General features: G+C 48.5%; 1 protein-coding gene across 2 annotated transcripts in view; it reads right to left on the minus strand.

Annotated features, from left to right (window-relative positions):
• The window catches only part of Zcchc14 (zinc finger CCHC-type containing 14), a 46,041-nt gene extending 26,131 nt beyond the window's left edge, over positions 1-19,910 (minus strand). For both annotated transcript variants that reach the window (XM_055621503.1, XM_055621502.1), the window contains exon 1: positions 19,320-19,910. In XM_055621503.1, coding sequence (XP_055477478.1) covers positions 19,320-19,910 — 591 coding nt within the window. The remainder of the gene's footprint in view (positions 1-19,319) is intronic.
• Positions 19,911-19,931: the final 21 nt, after the last annotated feature.

The following is a 19,931-nucleotide window of genomic DNA, read 5'->3' on the forward strand; positions in this document are numbered from 1 at the left end:
TGTCTGAAGTGAGCAGACCTGTGCAGTATCTCCCCAGGAAAAGTTTTGTCACCAGCAGGATTCACCACATCAAAGCTTCTATATAGGAAGCGACCTGACACCAAAAACTTCATTATCCAGAGACAGGGACTCTGTGATATATACCAGGGAACACCACAGCTGGACTGTGTAACACAGCCAGCCTCTGCCTTTTCCGGGTGTAAGGAGAAGATTCTCGTGTACACACACAACAGCTGACTGGTCCCTGGGAAGGAGATGGACTGCAGTATCCTCCATTTCTCCCCTTATCAGTATTGGAAAACTTTACAGCCCAAATAGACTAGATATAAAATAAAACTTAAAAAAAAAAATAGCAATGCTTTCATTTCAGTTTTATCTTAAAATCTCAAATTTTTCTAATATTAGGAAAAGGCCCAAGATTTTAAAATTTTGGCAAAAGACTTGTGGGTTCCGTTCCATGACTGAGCAGCCTGCTGTGTGTGCCATGGGAGCGTGAAGTTGAGGAACTAGCAGCTACTTTTGGTCCAGCCTTTAACCTGAGCAGTGAGCAATTGAGATATGCTCCTCCTGATATCCTAGCCCTGTGTCCATGGCTTCCTACTGTTACCTGCCTGTCACTGGCCTCTGAACAACCTGAGGCTGAGGTAAGGCATATTCGTGAAGGAGGCACCACCAGCCACCGATTTGCCAGAGCTGCCCAGAAGAAGCCTGGCCAAACTGGGGTCTTAACTGGGCATGACGGGATACACCTTTAATCTCAGTACTTGAGAAGTAGATGCTGGTGGATCTCTGTGAGTTAGAGGCCAGCCTGACCTACATTTTGAGTTCTAGAAGGGCCAGTTCTAGGATCCTGTCCTTACAACAGCAAAGGCTTACTCTGTGTCTGGTATTCAGTGAAACACAACAGGTGCCTTTAAGCAGTGTGCCACCAGCCAGTTTCTATGAACTTTAACAAAACTCAAGAAAATAAATCCTAGTCATTCATTCACTTTAGTAAGATAATTCACTGTGGCTAAAATTACCAAGAAATTTAAATTTGGGTCTGGGGGTGATGGTAGAGTACTTGCCTAGCATACATGAATTCTTAGGTTTGATCCCCAGTACTCCATAAACCAGGCAGAATGGAATAAATCTGTAATCCTAGCACCCAGGAAGTGAAGACAGAAGGATCAAAAGTTCAGAGTTCTGGGGCTGGAGAGGTGGCTCAGTGGTTAAGAGCACTGTCGGTTCTTCCAAAGGACCCAGGTTCAATTCCCAGCACCCACATGGCAGCTCACAATTGTCTGTACCTCCAGTCCAGGTGATCTGACACCCTCACACCAATGCACATAAAATAAAGTTAAATAAATTTAAAAAAAAAAAAGTTCAGAGTTCCCCCTGGTTATATAGCAAGGTTCAATGCTAACCTGGGCTGCATAAAATTCTGTCTCATGAAGAAAGGTGAGGATGGACGGAAGAAGAGAGGGAAAGAAGCCAATGAAGAGGGCTGAGCAGAATGTCTGACTTACAAGTTTGAGTTTCAATCCCCAAAAATGAAGTAAAATGGTGGGAGAACTGATCCCCCAGGGTTGTCTTCTGGCTTCTACGTGTATAGTGTTATGACACATACCCCACCATACACATACACACAATCATACAGTAAAACTATAAAAGACACCAAAGAACATTAAGTTTATAAACCTGCCATTTCACATATGCCTATAATCCCTGGACCTGAAAGTCAAAAGAGAAGAGTCCTGAATTCCAAACCAGTCTGGACTATACACCAAGTCTTCAGTTTAGCAGTTTCTTTCATCATTCAAGAGTTGAACATTAAAATATGAATGCCTTTTATAGTAATCAACCCAAAAGTAAACAAAACACACCCTTAATGGGAGACAGATTCTCATACAACTTGGTGAGCAGCTCAGGTACAACCTTTCAGTATATGGCCACAAGCCACCAGCAGCATGTCCTGGCTGCCTGACTTATACAGCTCCTGACTGTACATCCTGGTTCCAAAAAGAAGCCAGCGTTGTTCTCAGCAGTCACAGGAGACCAGTATCCCCATCACCAGAGAGCCCAGTTTCCCACACCAAGCCTACAAGTGAAGGCAGGGTGGGGTGTACACACAACTCACTGGAGTAGCCCTACGCACCCAGGCCAGAGTCCTCCAGGGGCTTATCCTTGTGCCAGGTATTAAGACCCCAGGCTGATACAAGGACCACTTCACAAAGTATCAGTCTGCCCACAACAGGAAGCACTTCCTGTGTTCATGTACACTCAGCCCAAAGCTAAGGCTGCTGCCCCCAGGCCAGCCGCCAGGTCTTGGTCAGGGCAAAGCTGTGAGCTGCCTGATGAAAACACATGCAGGTGGAAAAAATGCTTCAAACAGTGATGACCCTGAGGCCAAATGTGCCTATTAACTGCCCGCCTGCCCGCCTGCTCTTCCTCCTCATGCCTCTTGCTCCTCTGTTTACACTGAATGTTGCTTTCAACTGCAATTCCCAGAAACACTGTTTATGTTATTTTTGGTTAGGCTAATTTGTCCACATGACCCGCAGTTCGACTCAGATGCTCTCTGACTCACTTTCAGCTCCAGTGGCCTGATGTACGCTGCCCTCCATCCTGTGCAAGGTCTGTAGACTAAGCCACAGCACCCCCTTCCCCACGCTTCCTGTGAGTTCAACTCCTCTCTGAGCAAAGCACCTTACTTTATTTCCAAGGAAAGGTCACAGGCTTTGCTGTCCAGCTAACTGCCCTTTTTCAAGACTACAAGGGCCTGCAGCAAAGCCCACAGAGACTCAGGTAAGCACCTCATCCCATTTACCTAGCCTTTCTCCTCAACCTGGCCCAGTGGACACAAAATCCCTTCCGAAGGACCTTGACTCTATATTCCTTGTCCACGTGGCCCTCAGTAGTATCTCTCATCACTATACAACTGCATCGCCAGCAGCCTTAGTAAGGCAGGGGTTTTGTGTTTTTTGTTTTTCTTCTTTGAGGCTATTCTGTTCGTTGAGGGATCCCCTGTGTGTACAACAATGCCTACCACTCAGAAGCACTAAGCATCTGTAAGACACTCAGCTATAGCACCAAGTTCCAATGGTCCCAGTGGCACTGATTTACAGGTGATGCTCTGTACTCCCATCTTGCCTGGCTGTCACCACTAGAGTCTCAGCAGCTCTGCTCAGGCGCCAACAGGCCATGACTATAGGCAGATCTGATGCTCAGCACCTGCTGGAAGGCCAGGGCATACTTCTCCCTCCTGAGGGCCCCACGAGAACTCATCTGAGCTCCAGCACTGCTGCCTGTTCAAAGGTGCCTTGCTGGAATGGAGTTTAGGCACCCAGCCCCAAGCAGCACAGCCCTGGTTCTTGATGTACGCCTGTTGGGTATATAGAGAAGACCTGGTATATCCAGATGTAGCATGTAAAGACCTGTAAGGTCCCACTGGTGGCATGGGCATGTAATTTCAGATAATCAGTAGACTACAAGAGGATGGAAGGCTCAGGGCCAGTTTAAGCTAGAAACCAAAATCAAGGACAGCCTGGTGAAGCAGCTTGTTTCAAAATATGAATGGGGCAGAGTGTCCCCAGCTCACTCAGAGAATCTTACCTGGAACATGCAAGGCCTCAATTTGATTTCCAGGACCACATAAAATAAATAAAACAAAACAAAAAGTTTACAGATCATGGTACACGCATGACTCGGGTCCAAAGTGGAGTCTGAGATTCTGTATTCCTGAATGCCGGGACACTTGGGTCAGAACAAAGGCTAGCCCCACAAGAAGGGGCATGAGCAGAAACCTGGTGCTATGCAGACAACCAACTCAGATGGACTTGTATCCCTTTCCAGGGAAGTCACAGGGGTCATGTGGCTTCACGGCTGATGTTGGTCCCATCATGATAGCTAACAACTGTCCCTCAGACATGGACAATCTTTTTCTTTTTCGAGGCAGGGTTTCTCTGCAGCCTTGGTTGTCCACTTTATAGACCAGGCTGGCCTTGAATGTACAGAGATCCACCTGCCTCTGCCTCCCCAAGTGCTAGAATTATAGGTGTCCTCTATCAAGCCCAACTTGACATGGACAATTTTTAAAAAGATTTTCCTCAGACTACATGCCCTATGAAAAAGCTCACACAGGCTTCTTTAAAGCGGCATGTAAATTCACTTTATTATTCATGGATCAGGAACACAACACAGCTACAGAGGGTGCAGACGGCAGCACAGGCCTCTATCACTGATGAGACTGCTCATCAGTGAGATGAGATTTCATCTTGTTCTGTCTCAGCCTTTTTCACTGAAACAAGGAAATAACAGCAGGTAGCTCATGGGGCTTCAGTGGCAATTAAAATGCATTTATTGAGCTTACCAAGCTGGAGGGCACATACTGGACACTATTACTGCTAATGCTATGGCACACATAGTGCGGCTGCTAAGGCACCCCAGTGGGCCGCAGTACTGCCACAGACAGCACAGTGAAAAAACATGACCACACAGAAAGGTCACAAAGAGCCTCCCTTCCCTCCTGGGCATCCCCTGGGCACTGGACAGAACTTCTAATAGTCACTCAATGTCCATATCCCTGTGCTAGAATCAGGGGGTCTCTCCTCAAATAGACCTTATAGGTCCATCACAAGAGGCCATCACCTCCTCTAAAACTAGCAATGACAGTTTGAGAATTCATTTCATCACCTGAACTTCATCACTGCAAGACAGGTAGCAGGCACCCTCAGCTGGCAACTGGCAACTGGCAACTGGTGTCACTTCTGGAAAGTTAGGAGGTAAGGTACATCTAACTGTGACAACCTCTGCAACCTTTTGACTGTCTAAAGCCACCTGGAAAAAGCAGATTCCAACCAGCAATATGGCCAAAGACTTGTATGCAGAAAGACACAACTCACCACCACAGGGTGAAAACCAATGACAACAACATGCATCAAAGTTTTTACAGGTGACAGACAAGCTGCAGCCATATGACTGCAGACCAGGAGTCCTTTAAAGAGAATCAGAGGAAATAAAATGTTCACAGATAAGTGACAAGAGGAAAGTGTCTACAAGCAGACAGACACTGGAAAGCAGTAAGAAAAACTCTGGGTTCACAGCACTTACATAGGTGACTATTAATTTGTTTAGCAATGTTTAAATAAACTTTATTGTTACAGGAGGAACTCCATCAAGAAGAGCTTGGTCTTAGTTGTCACCATGGAGACAATCAAGACATCATGATTGCAGAAAAGGTAACTCAAATTGAACCATGACCTTGGAGAAGGCCAGTCATGGCTGCAGGAGTCAGGGTTAGGAAAGGCTGGCAAAGGTAGTTCTTGTAGTTCTCCAGGAGTGACAGAATCTAGCCTGCAGGCAGGAGGCCACAGAGGCAGCAGGAAGTGAACCGCCCACCCCACCCCCAGCTGCTCCTGCAGCAGCTTGGAATGGACCTGGGCAAGCACACTGCCAGCCACAGGGTGGAGCCAGTCAAGCACCTCTGCACATGGTATCAGAACAGTGTGAAGCAGACAAAGAGTAAGTTTTCGAAACTGCGTCTTTGTGATCCATAATGGCCTCAAACTCACAGTGATCCTCCAGCCTCAGCCTCTTGAGCACTGAGGTTATATGCACACACCACCATGGCTAACTTTATTTTCTAGTTTTCTGTTTTCTACAATTTTTCTACAAAGAGCAGACACTGCTTCTAGAAAAAGAAGCTAAAGATCTAGTCTAAATACAGACGCATTCCTACCAGGTACAAGCAGCTCAGAAAAGCACACACAGCTATGTGCTGTCGGCCTTCTACAGCCTCCGTCCCACCCCACAAGTCAGGCCCCAGGTGCTTCCCCAAGAACTGTAGGAAGGGCGGAGACACCTGATCAAGACCCAGATGTCCTGTTTCTCACTGGGAAGATGACAATTTTAATCAAGTGGTCAAGAAAGGCCTATCGGGCAGGAAGAGCTGATCCTGGGGCTGGGCCTTCAGGCATGAGAATATGTGTAGAGCCAAGGCAACAGACGCTGGCGCACTACTGCCCAAACACACTCTGGTCAACCAGTAGCTAGGCCTGGGCAGGAAAGAGCAACATCTGCTATATGCTTTCAAGTCAATGTAAAAAAGTAAAAAGAAAACTGATTTGTAAGCACTTTACTAAAATAGTCATTATGTGTCTCTAAACCAGAACAAGAAAATAGTTTAATAGTGAAAGCTATTTGCTGACTTAGGACAAATGAAAGCCAATGCTAACCAAAAACCACTTTCCACACAAAACATTCCTTTTAATGTTTCTTACCAGACAGAGAAAGAGAGAAAGGGCAGACTGCTCAATTATGGCAGAGGGATCCCTAAGGTGGCAGCAGAGCAGGCTTCTCCCACAGCCAGTGACGCACACAGATGCCCCTACCACAAACTGGCCCCACATCCCGCATGGGCAGCAACTCAACTCAACACAGCCAGCAAAAAAGCCAAGGCCTGCAGGAGGAACCCTGCCAGACATCAAAGGAGGCTGGGAACTGTGTAAGAGGTTCCTCCTGGTGAGCACACACTAGTTTATGGTGCGGAAACGTGTCTCTCCACAGATGTGACTGAGGGCTGAGCTGGTGCAAAGAAGATGCCCCTGAAAGCAATAACCTGCTTCTCATCACCATGACCTTTCTGATATGGTCTGAGGCAAGTCCAAGGGACCTCCATTACTGACTGGGGCTTGCTACTGCCTAACAACTTCTGCCTTATGTGGCAGCTCCACTACACAGCATTGCACCCAAGGTTTGCACAGTGAGTACAGGCACTAGAGACAGAAGGGAACAGAGTGGTGGACCCCATCAGCCTCCCACAGTCAAAACCCGTGGCCTGCACTCATGCTCTTGGGAACCCTGGGCCATACATTGGTTGTACATGCAGCCAGAGGACTCAGGCGGCCTCTAACAGATTGTATCAAACTCAAGACTAACACTGCTGGCTCTCAGGGAACAGTCCAGAACAGGACCTGTCATACAGACTCCATCAGCTGCCACACAGCATGGTCAGAAGACATGCACAGGCAGAAACAATTCTGTGCAATGCACCTCAGATTCAGGCTGTAGCTTCAGTGTCTCCTGTGCGATGACTCGAGGGGGGCTGCCTGGCTAGGGTGGGGGAGTAGGAAGCGATACGGTCGCCACAGAAAGGTGAGGCAATGTTGGGAGGCCATGTTTAAATTCAACCCTGTGTCTGTGTATGAGTATGTGCACCTGCACGCAGAGGCCAGGAGTCACACTCCTGGAGTTCATTACACATGGCTGTGAACCGCTTGGTGTGAGTGATGGCAATCAAACTCAGATCCTCGGGAAAAGCAGTATGTACTCCTAACCCAACTCACCTCTCCAGGCCATAAATTTTGTTGGTTATTGTTTGAAGCAGGGTCTCTCTATGTAGCCTTGGCTGGCCTGGAGCTTTTTATGTAGACCAGGTCAGCCCTGAACTCACAGAGACCCACCTGCTTCTGCCTCCTAAGTGCTAGAATTAAAGGTGTGCACCACCATGTTTGGTGATACATTTATTTTTACTTTATTCCTGACTGTTTAGTCTGTGTATATACCCATGTACCACACATGTGCAGGGCTCCCAGAGGCCAGAAGAGGGTGTGAGATCCCCTGGAACTGGGATTACAGACATTTTGTGAACTGCCATGTGGGTGCTGAAAATTGAACCCAGTTCCTGGTCCTCTGGAAGAACAACCAGCGCTCTTAATTGATGAGCCATCTCTTCAGCCCCCAGAGGCCAAGTTTAAAGAGCAAAATAAACCCTGGTAACAAGAAGCCCACTCCAACACACCAAAGGCTGCCGTCTGAAGTAAAGCAACAAACCGTATCTCAGCACTCCTCCCCTAGAAAACCTCACAGGCAGACACCCAGGACACCCAATTCGGGCATCAGGTGTTATCCTCTGCTCTGTACCTACAAGTGGGAGTCAGGTCCCTGACCCCACACCCAAGGGGCAGCAGAGGGGCACTAGCTGTGGGTGTTTATTCTAGGGATTGCTGACACTGAAAGCACACTACACACAATACTGTTACAGCGAGTACTCCAGCTAGAAATGTTTCAGGATAGCCTCAAGCCCCCAAAGTCTTTGGCTCAAGCAAGTTCCAACATCAGGCTCCCAGGAGGCTGAGACCACAACTGTGCTTCACTGAACCTGGCTCAGAAGCATGTCTCTTTGGAGTTTTGTGTGAGAAACTGGCCTAGTCACAGTAAATCCACTAATGACCCAACTGCTTAACAGAGACCCTCCACAACAACAAGAATGCTAGAGAGACTGCAGTGTAGCCCTAGAACATGATCCCCACACCATCAAAGCAACTGTGCTATGAGGTAACCAGCCCAAACCTACAAACACTGACAAGCAGAGTAGTGCCAAAGGCAGCAGACACCAGTGGGACTATCACAGGCCAGACAAGTGGAAGTATCTTATCCTGTGGGCTGGGCCCTGCGCCCATCAGAGAAGGCAGAGGGAACCCATGAGCTGATCCAGGACACAGCCTATTTGTAGCATTCCAGTACAGCTGCACAAAGAGACACCCCACACACACACTTCTAAGAGACACACCCAAACCCTACCTATCAACTGTGTCACACTTCAGCATGAGATCTGAGAAACACGGGTATGAGGCTGCTTCCAAGACACCCCACATGTACAGTGAATGACTATTTAGAACACAAAATAAAGAAAACAAAGATGGAGGGACTCCTGCTCAAAGTCTTGACATCAGAAGCAAGCATCAGCAAAGCCCTAAAGACCCCCACCAATTGGAAGCAGGGGCCACAAAAGCTCTGAAGGGCTCTAAAAACCGAGGCACCCAGCAGCTCAGCAGACGCTGATCTCCAACATACCTCATCTCAACATACACTAGCAACAAGGGACCCTTTCAGTGACCATCTATCTCCCACCAGGATCCGCTTCTGGCTTGGCTCTGACCTTAGTGACTATTGAGTGTCCAGCACCCTCACTGACCTGGATAAACACAAACTGAGGCCATAATCAACCTCTGTCACTCTCAAAAGGCATCTTGTGCAGAGCCAGCATCCACTCACCACCCTTTCTTCATCAGTGGATGTGAACATTGTGGCTTGCCGTGCACTGGTCATTCAGATTTGTGACTGGCTTGTGCCAGCTCTACCCACTGTCCATGCGTGAACTCTCCCTCTGAATATTGTGACATCACTTAGAGCTAGACTGTCAGGTCGTCAGGTTCATTTGCTGAGTCCCCGTGTGTCACTCATTAAGTTCAAGGCAACACAGCAACTAGAATTGCTGAGGGAGATCACAGCTGATCATGGGCTAAGAGGAAAAACCTGTGGTATGCCCAGCCAACCTGAGCATCCTTATTCTCCAGAACCAAATCCATAGTTCCTACATTATCCCCCTCACAGAATCCAAGAAGCAACCATAATTAACAGACATCAGAGAAACAAAAATAGGCCCCTGGCAGAGCCAGGCAAAGACCAGAGCTCCTGGCAAAGACCAAGATGGTCAAGAGTCTCAGGTGAAAAAAGCAGGCAAGTGTTATTAAGCAATACAAAAGGGAGCAAAGACTGAAGAACCAAAGGTATCATGAGAAAACCAAACAGTTTGGGAGAGGATTTTGGTTTGGTTGGTTGGGATTTTTTGTTTTGTTTGTTTGTTTTTTGAGACAGGCTCTCATTAACTCTAGAAGGCCTAGAACTCACGGGGAGACAACTGTCTCTGCCTCCTGAGTGCTTAGAATAAAGGTGTATGCTACCATACTGCTCAAGAAAATAGAAGTTTGAGAGCCAGAAAATGCCATTTCTGAACTAAAAATCCACTGGAGGGCTTAGCAGCGGGCTCAAAATGACAAGACACTGTGACTCAGAGCATGGATGTAGGAAGGTGTCCCAGCAGCAGAGGAGGAAGGTCCTGGAGGGCACCTATGGGCAACAAGCAGGTAACATGCCTGCAACTGCGTCCCCACAGGAAACAGGACTGGAATGTGTTATTGAAACCCAAATTTCAGCAAAACATAAATTCACAGCTCCAAAATATCCGGTTATCACCCAGCAGAGCCATCAACACCACAAGAAAATCCTGAGCCCCGCCTGAAGGTGACACAGGCACAAGTGGGCACAGACCAGCCAGACAGAGCTCTGCTTTTCAAAGTGCCAGGAGAGAGAGAGAGAGAGAGAAAAAAAAAAGCTATCAGCCAAGAGTCCTAAACTCAGTGATAAGACAAGCAAAACAGACATGCTGAAAGGACATATTACCAAGGAGGCTTCTAAGGAAAGAAAAAAATCACAAAATGGTGGGCAAATGTGAAAGACTCTACACTCTTCACTCAAGATGGTTTTGTTCTGTAGCCAAAGCTGGCCTGAAACTTGTGGTCTTCCTGCTTCAGCCTTTCAAATGTTGGGATTACTGGTATATACCACCATTTCCTGGCACGCTTCAGCCCAGCCTCTATCTTCATCTTGATTAAAAACAAACCAAAAACCTCTTCCCACCGAAGCATACTACTATGCTGTACTCTGGGGTTTAGGGCCTCGATTGTTGGCATAAAAACTTGCCACCCCCTTCCCTGGGGTGTGTGGCCTCATCACAGGTGTGAAGTACCGAATACTCAGACCACAGACTAAGAGCCCAAGAGCTGCTGCAAAACCCCTGCAGGGGAAGGAAGACAGGAAAATTAAAAAAAAAAAAAAAGGGGGTCCATGACTCTGCTAAAAATGAAGCCTTCCAAGTACACAAAACTAACCAATAGTAGAAAAGTACCAGAAAAAAAGAAAGAAAACAAGTAAAAAAAAGGCTGGAGGAGGGCAGAGGATGAAAGTAGGAATGGAGGAGAAAATGGCCCCTTCTCTACCCTGACAGAGCTTGTGCCACACCAGCTCACACAGCTGTCAAAGCACAGGGCTCAGGGAAGACCATGCATTTCGCCCAGTGTTAAGTTTTTCCTTTAAATAAGTCACAGCAAACTACTGGTGTGTGAGCAACACTAGGGTGGAAGGTTCCAGTGCAGTCCTAGAGGACTGTGGATCTTAACCAGAGCCCTGCAGCAGTGCCACTCCCCTGAATGTCCATCTCTGCAGCCTCAGCCTTCCCATCTCGCTCTCCTGAGATTCCTTTTCATTTCTAACAATGAACTAAAACAAATGCCATCATTTTGTCCTCATATAATAAAACAGCCACCGACTGACGCCACCTTTGCAAACTGCTAAGGCGTACCTGTTCTCTTGGTGTCAAAAGAGGAACATGGGTCAACTAACCCTCTGTGGTGATGATCCAACACATCCCTGAACTGCGCTGGGGGTGGTGTTGAGCACATGGCAGGTGGGAGCTACCCCTGTCCTCCCTTCTTGAACCTTTTTCTCTATCTCACATTTCACTTGACCCTGAAGGGGAAGCCAAGGTGGTGAGACCCTCCCTGTCCACCCCTGGATGGCTCTTGCTCTCTCTGCAGTGTCCCCGACATGCTCTCAGAAGACTGCCTTTCCACCATGCTATGCCTGCTGACCTTCAGCACCCTGCACAGAAGCCTCTGCCCCCCCTCAAAACGCCTGGCACTTGGCAATACATGGGCACACCAGACCAACCTTCCCACAGCTGCCACCTGACACCTTCAAATGGCCCTTCAACTTCACCAAATACAGCCACAGGAAAACAGTCCACTAAAGTAGTCCTGTGCCTCCCAGGGCCCTCACCAGTGGGTGTACTTTCTCAGGACTCTGTGAGTTCTATGTGTTGGCAGTGAAGACTGAACAAAGCCAAATGCCACATCACAACAGTTTTTTGTTTGTTTTGTTTTGTTTTGTTTCTCCTGGAGAGCTGTGCACCCAGCATCGGTGAAAGAACAAGTCGAAGACCATTTCGTAGGACACAGAGGATGAAAATTCCTGGGAACAGCCCACAGTGCATGAGAAAAACAGTTCCTGCCATGTCACTGAGCTGCACCAAGTACTCAGCACCAGCCCCTCCCTCTTTCTACTGGCTGGAATAGATGTCCCTTGGAGCGGGCAGTGCAGGGATGGTGGGCAATCACCATCTCTGTGTTCCAGTGAGGGAGTCTTTCAACAGAAACACAAAGACAGCTATGATCATAGCAGGCAGAAAATTTCTAAGGATGTAATGAAAAGACTGGCATGTGTGAACCATTAAGTGGGCAATGGGGCAGGCACACCTAACAGGCTCATGGTTTGGGAATCAGGAACTGCAGAAGAAGATGGCACGCAGAAACAGGCATGCCATACTGGGAACTGCAAGACAGACAAGAGTCCACAGCATCTTTCCAAGGCCATATGCAAGCACCACCCACCACAATAGCTGCCATTAGCAACCAGACCCAGGGCAAGGTCACAAGTTAGGCACACTGCTGTGAATTCTAAAAAAAGATAAGGGAGCAAGCTTTCTGGAGATTTAACTGAAAAAAAAAAAAAAAAAAAAAGTCAAGAAGCTATAAAGTTGTTTCTTGTCCAGGTTGAACAATGAATAATGACACCAGCTTATGAAGAAATGTACCAAATTTGTGCCACACACAATGGCCCCTCCCTGGGTGTGTGCTATGCACAGCACATGCCCAGGTAACATCTGTGCCCTATGCATACACATCGTTCCATATTATCTGTTCCCGTAAGTGTTGCAGGTAGCAAGAGGGGATGAAAACGGGTGGGGAAGAGAAGTGGACAAGGATGTGGGAACACTATCCCGGGCTATGATGCTATACGGGACTTGCCAAGTAACCCTCAGAGGGGACAAGGCTGCCTAGAAAGCCTGGGATGCTGACTGGGGCAGGAGCGAGCAGCTTCCCTCGCTGCAGACCAGCTGACTGGGGATGTCCACATGGAGCTCCAGCCCTGGTTGGGCAAATAAGATAAGGGGACACGGTTAACAGAAGGAATGGCAAAATCAAAGCTGAAAACACCATGAATTATACAGCTAAAAGAAAGAAGACAAACCAGCCTCATCACACAACTGCAGTGCAGCCGACCAAACCCCACCCCACAAACCACCATGTGGGGAGCTGCTCAACAGCCATGTTTGCTCACAACTAAAACCGAAAAGCTGGTATTCCCTGAACAAGGAAGGAATGGCCGGGAGCAAGAGGCTTAGACTCAACTGACAGCTACTAAGAGCTCACCCTGGGAAAGACATTACAGGAGCCAGCCTGGGGTATACAACTGCAGTCAAAGTTCTAGGGAGGCTGAGGTGGGAGAAGGAGGAGTTCCCAAGCCTAGGCTAGCCACAGGGACTCCACCTCAAAATAAGCAAATTAACTGACTAAAATTTAAAAACGACGACAACAAAAGTCCTCCCACACACCCACAAAACCATGCGGACAGTTCAGCAGCAAATGCAGAAAGTGATGGGTGTGCTGAGAGAGCAGTTCCTTAGGGAGTAGAGACCATCATCTGCCAGACATGCTGAGAAAGAGACAGGCATGTGCAATGCCAAGGTCACAGGAAATCAATTCCAGTTGGGGCAATTCAACACAGACTGAAGACGTTCTGGCCGCAAGACACAGGCGAGCATCCTCACTTAAGCTGTGTCATGCGTAACATGCATGCATCATATACATGTCCTTCACAGTACAAGTGATCTTAACAAGTTTCTACTCAGGCCACAAAACCAATGGCCACACAACAAACCAAACTTGTGTGGAAAGTCAGATGGGAAAACAAACCCAAGTCCTTCTAAAGCCCAGGTACTCCTAGACAACAAAGGACCCTCCCATGGGGGAACGAGCAGGGGACATGTTGAGGCACCAGTAACTGGTGAAGTAGCCACCTAAGAAAATGTGCAACAGCACTGGAGAGGACCCTGAGGAGTGCTCTCCCGAATGGCAATGACCAAGGTGTGCTACCACAGTAGCAGGTGTGGGACAGGAGCAGAAAGGCACACTCTGCTGCAGCCTTAAAGAGCACAGGCAGGCAGGCAGGCAGCATACAGCAGCCTTGCTGATGTGGTCACCCTGACAGGTCCCAGCTAAAGTCCTGAGGTTAAGGACTTTTTCTGAAATCTCAGCCTGCTAAGGGAGAGAGGGAGCCCTAATGTAGAATTATTTTTCCCAGGCAAAAAAAATAATTTATAAAAATGTGGGGTTGGAGAACTGGCTTAGTTAGTTAAGAGCACAGGCTACTCTTCCAGAAGACCTGTGTTCAATTCCCAGCACCCATATGGCAACTCACAACTGTAATTCCTCATGGATCTGATGCCTCTTCTGTCTCCAGAGGCACCAGGCATGTATATTAAAGAAACAACAACAACAAAAAAACCCACAATTTTTTCTAACACATGTATGTGGCACAGACAGACATAGAGGCAAAACACACATAAAATAAATCTTTTAAACAGACTTATTGTTTAAATTTATTGGCCTCCCAGAAGCCAGCAGCTATCCAGTCAACAGATACAGCATGTATAGGTGGCGCCTATACATTGGCAGTTTACATGCCAATGTTCCTAAGTGTGCCCTCAGCCCAAAGGCAAACTGAGTAAGGCATACCCAACTGAGACACAATGGACAAAATGGAGTTTCAGCGAACAATGGCTTCAGCAATGTTTGTCACTGTTTGTTCCTGGTCATTTGCTAGTTACCTGTGTACATACTGCCACTGCACTATGCATCAGACCCTAATGTGACAGGTTCCAGGTTCTGAAGCACGATGCTCCAGCAGCAGCTCAGATGAGGAAATGGTGGGTGGGTGCATGTGGGCTGGCTACTGTGAGAGCCACAGCCTTAGAGCTCAACGGGAGGCGAAAGGCAGTCACTTCAGAGCCATACAGCCATACCACTCTGTGACAGGGAATAGGCCTGCTGTAACTGCAAGACATGACTAGGTTTCTGCTTGCTGTTGGAGAAATGCCACTAAGAAGGCCATTAAAACAGAGTTTGAGGGGCTGGAGCGATGACTCAGTGGTTAAGAGCACTGTCCGCTCTTCCAAAGGACCTGGGCTCAATTCCCAGCACCCACATGGCAGCTCACAACTGTCTGTAATGCCAATTCTAATGGATCTGACACCTTCACACTAATGCACATAAAATAAAATTAAATAAATTATATATAAAAAAGAAACTTAAAAAAAAAAAAAACAGTTTGAGGGTGTCTAAAAGCCCACAGCATGTACTTCACTGTGAACAAGACCATCGCTTAGACCATGTGTTGACATACTCCCCCCTGGGTGGAAACACCAGGAATAATGTACACAGACAATGGACTCTGTACAGGGACTCAGGGAGGAAACTGGCTGCCTTAGAGAAAAATGGTACCCTCAGTTCCAGGTCTCTGATGAAGACACAATCTGTTCTATCTTCTCTGGAATGCTGGGGGCTTTTGGCAGCAGTGTGCAGGGACAAATAAGAAACCAAGCGAAGCCATCTACTCCTCACATGATACCCACAGAACGAAATGCCTCAACACCTAACCTTTGACCTGTCATGACTTGCAATAGCTTACTACAGACAAGTGGCCAAGTGGAAGCGTAGCCTGTCTCAGGCAAGAGCTTACTAGCAGTTTTATTGTAGTCTGTGGAGATTGCTGAAAGTCTGCACAGAGCTCACCCCTAGGGCACACATGGCTAGAACCAGGTGGACAGCCCTAGAACTGTACAGATACCCACCAAATGTAAAACCAGAGCCTCAGTCCTCAGTATACCCCTCACGCAGCACACCGTTCCAAACCTCCTTTAAACAGACACACACACACACACACACACACACACACACACACACACACACAAGTTCTATTCTGGCTTCCAGAACAGACAGCAGGGTCACTGCACTGTGTCCCACCACACCTGCAGCAGGACAGACCCAAAGCCAACTCCACCTGTCACTGTAACCACAGTGCCTAGAGGACCTGACAGCTATGCAGCACTAGCAGGGGCCCCCAGGCAGCAGCCCGTCCTAAAGTCCCTTGGGACAGCCATGTGCAGACAGTGTACCAAGGAGCATACAAGTTAATGTCAGACAGTAAAGTCTCCCATGAAGAATGAGCTCAACTAAGCTTCAATCCAAACCTCCACCTCCTCATGAACAGATAAACTGTGCGCCATCCATCCACATGATGAATGAATATTACTCAGCCATTAAGAAGCGCAAAGTGCTATGCACATTTTCACAACAGAAGCCTTAAAAGCATGCCAAGTAAAAGCAGCTTGTCACAAAGGGCAAATATTCCATTTACATGACATGATCAGAGGAGACAAATCCATGGAGACAGAAACTTAATCCTGAGTGTCTGCTGAGGGGCTGGTAGGGAGGCCAGGAGTGATGATGGCTCACAATTACTGGTGTCTTTAAGGAGTGATTCAACAATGTTAATGGCCACACAGCACTGCATAACACCCCCAACCAGCACAACTTAGAGCAAATGCTCTCCTGCACCAGCTCCCTGCTACCAACCAGCCTTTAAATGCAGCTTGTCCTTCTTCAGCCTCCTGAGCACTAGGATTGATTACAAGCTGGCACCTCGTGCCAGTTAAAGATCTTGATTTAACCTACTTCCAAAATCAAGGCTTTCTATCTAAATAAAATGCAAACGCTGGGACTGGAGAGATAGCTCCGGAGGTGAAGAGCACTTGGCCATTCTTCCAAAGATCCTGAGTTCAATTCCCAGCAACCACATGGTGGCTCACAACCATCTATAATGAGATCTGGTGTCCTCTTCTGGTGTGCAGGTGTACATTCAGGCAGAACACTGTATATATGTATAATAAATCTTTTTTTTTTTTAAATGCAAACACTGTTCTCACCATAGTATCCTGAGACCCCATCTAAGGAACAGAACACGTTCAGTAGATTAAGCCTGGCAGAACCATCATCCTCCCATACCAGTGGATACAACAAATGGTTTTCTAAAGTAAGCAGTGTCTATTTAATGTATCCACAGCTGGCAACTGGGCTTGGTGTATATGTATTCTCTCAGCTTTCTGGAAGCTGAGGCAGGAGGATAGCAACTCTCAGGCAAGGGTGAGCAATACAATGAAACCTTGATCTTTAAAAATGAATAAGCCACACTTAAACTTCTAAAACTCCTCAAAATATTATGCATTTTTAAATAAAAGGAAAGTGAGAGCTTAGAGAAGTGACTACTGAATTTTCAGAAAGTTCGGTTAAGAGAAATAAACAGCAACATCCAAAAACAATCTTTTGTGAGAGCAAAGTCTTAAGTTCTAAGTTCAAGAGCAGGTAACACTGCTTAGGAAGGAGTGCAAGGGTCGACTTCTCCCGAGGACATGGAGGCCCAGGTCCAGCACAGTGCTTAGTGGGCACTCAGCTGGACTTCACCCTCCAAGGATCTCCTACCCCCTCCAAGCACACCATCAGGCTTCATTTTCAGAGCTGCATGCAAATGAGCCCAAAGTCCAGTTAGGGAACTAAAGTGCTTTGGGAGTGACTCAGACTGACCAGGGAAAAGAAAGAGAAATGGGTCTGTTTGGACCTGGGCAAACAAGGTTCAGCCTCCATTACGAAGTCAAGAGCCCCTGGTTCCAGAGTCAAATAATGTCCCTAACTTTCTAAAGAGTGTCAGGCTCACATGATTCCTGAAAATTGCAACAGCTGCAATGCTCAGGATAAGACAGATATTTAAGCCAGACCAACCCACACTTCTACAAAATGCACTGAAAAGCCAGCATGGCCAGGGAAGCCACACTGATGGCACAAGCTGCCAGCTGCCCTATCACCTCTGGAGTACTTTAGCCCAGCCTTCTATTGCAAAGGAGACAAAGCCTGAGGTTACACAGCTGGTGACCAGTTCCCAGAGCCTGGGGACTAGATTAACTCCATCTCTCAATGGACTTTTGCCTGAGACAATGGCTATCTTACACAAGATATTCTGAGGGCTGGTTGGAGTGGGATGGTGCTTGGTGGCAGAGCACCTGCCTGGCATGCTCCAGGCTCTAGGTTTCATCCCCCGTGCTGTGTAGATGGGAGATGACCCAAGACCTTTCTTCTAAACACTTCTATTCTGAATTCACTGCCCTACTAAAATAAGTCACCACCCTCTTCAGCAAGTGATTCCTCTGGGTGGGCCATGAGCTTCACTCACATGGTGGTCTGGCTGCAACAAGGGTGAGAAATGTCAAGTTCAAGGTCTTGGGTGAAACTAATCAAGTCAGGAAACCATAGCAACCTAGACTCCCCAGACAGGTGAGGCTGTTGGACTGGGGAACTGAAATTTCCTTGGGCCCCACCTTTCTTTTTGACAGCTGCCTAGCACACAACAGGGAAGTGAGGTGGGAAACTGTATAGATGTATTACTGTACACAGAAAAAGAAGAAAAAAAAATCCAAACAAACCAAAAACCAAACCACAGTCTCAGAGGCAAATGTCACTGAAAAGATAAGACACCATAGAAACCCATTCAGGAACCACAACCACTTCTCAGAGGAAGACATTAAAAAGGAGAAACCACAACCCAGGGTTCAAAGAGAGCTGAAAGAAAAAAAAAAAAGAAGTCTGATTTCCCAACCACTCCACCTTATTCACCTTCGGCAAAGGAAGCCTGTTAAGAGTTTTCGCTTCAAAAAACTCAAGACTGCACAGCAGCTGGGCAGGAGTCCCGAGTGTGGCCTCCGACTGCCAAGGACACTGTGTGGCACCTCCATGGACCCCTGGCGCTGGAGAGCCTTTCTCTCACAGCAAGCATGGGCTGCTGAAGACCTCCAAAGGCCCATCGACTCACTCCATCATCCACAATTAAGGGCTGCACAAGGCTGAGTTCCTTCTGCTCTTCACCACAGCCTCCAACAACCCAGCCCCCAGTTCCTACCAGATGCAAGTGCTGTGCCAGTCCTCAGACACTTGGCCAACGCTGGTGTTTCTGAACAGACGACCGGGCTGCCCTTCCTACCCAGCAAGCTGACAGGCGACCTTATCACAGTGGGCTTGGGCTCTCCCCAATGGCGGATCACCAGTGACAACTAACATGCAGAGGCGCCGAGGCCGCAAATGCCCTGTCAGTGGCCAGGCCCTCCAGACAAACATACTTACGAGCGTGCACAAACCACACGAACGCACACGCAGACACACGTCCCCGTACATCGTACCCCTGCCACGCACGCGCGCGCGCGCCCTCCCGGGGACACCTGTGCCAGGCAGGCATGAGGCAGGGCCCACGTGGGCCCAGGTTCCAGCACCTTCGCAGAAGCACCAGATCTGGCCAGAGCAATTCGACAATACTGTTGGGTGTTATCTGTCACCTAAGAGCCGAGTTGACAGGACAAAGGCCTTATCGCGTCTCCAGAGCGGACTGTGACACAACACACAAAGGGGCCGCGCGCTGACGCCGGCCACGGGTCCTCTCCAGGCCGCTGGTGAAGCACCCTAGCCGCACTCACCCACCGCGCGCGCGCGCGCACTCACCTTGTGGCAGGCCGAGCAAGTGGGCAGCGCGCCGCCAGGCCCGGGAGCGCTCTTGCCACCGCCACCACCGCCGCCGCCACCGCCGCCGCCGCCGCCGTTCAGGCTGCTCTGGATCTGCGTGAGCTCCTGGCGCAGCACCTGTTTCTGGTGGAAGCTAAAGGCCGGGTGGTTGGAGGCCATGGTGAAGAGTAGGAGGAACTCATCGCCCGTGCGGCCCTCGTTGAGCTGCAGCCCGTAGTTGTGGATGATGGAGTCGGTGTGTGTGAGCGTCCGGTACAACACGCCCGCAGCCTCGCGCTGCTCCGAGCCCAGCAGCGCCAGCGACACCAGCAGCTTGCTGCGCACCACCTCGTCCGTCAGGTTGGTGAGGCTGCCCAGGTCCGCCGGATTGTTGGCTTTAATCTCCGAGTCGCGCAGCGAATGGTAGTCCTTGCGTGCCAGGTCCTCCAGGCACGAGCCGAGGAAGCGCAACTCGAGGGGGATGCACAGGTCCAGCAGGCCGCACAGGAACTCCACGCGCTGCGGCGATGGCAGCTCGGAGAACCAGCGGTACACGCCGTCCCTCTGCAGCGGGCAACGCTTCTCCACCATTGGTAGGAAGTCGACCTCACT

This window comes from Psammomys obesus, unplaced genomic scaffold (genome assembly GCF_907164565.1).
Source record: "Psammomys obesus unplaced genomic scaffold, mPsaObe1.curated_primary_1811, whole genome shotgun sequence".
Taxonomy (NCBI): Eukaryota; Metazoa; Chordata; class Mammalia; order Rodentia; family Muridae; genus Psammomys; species Psammomys obesus.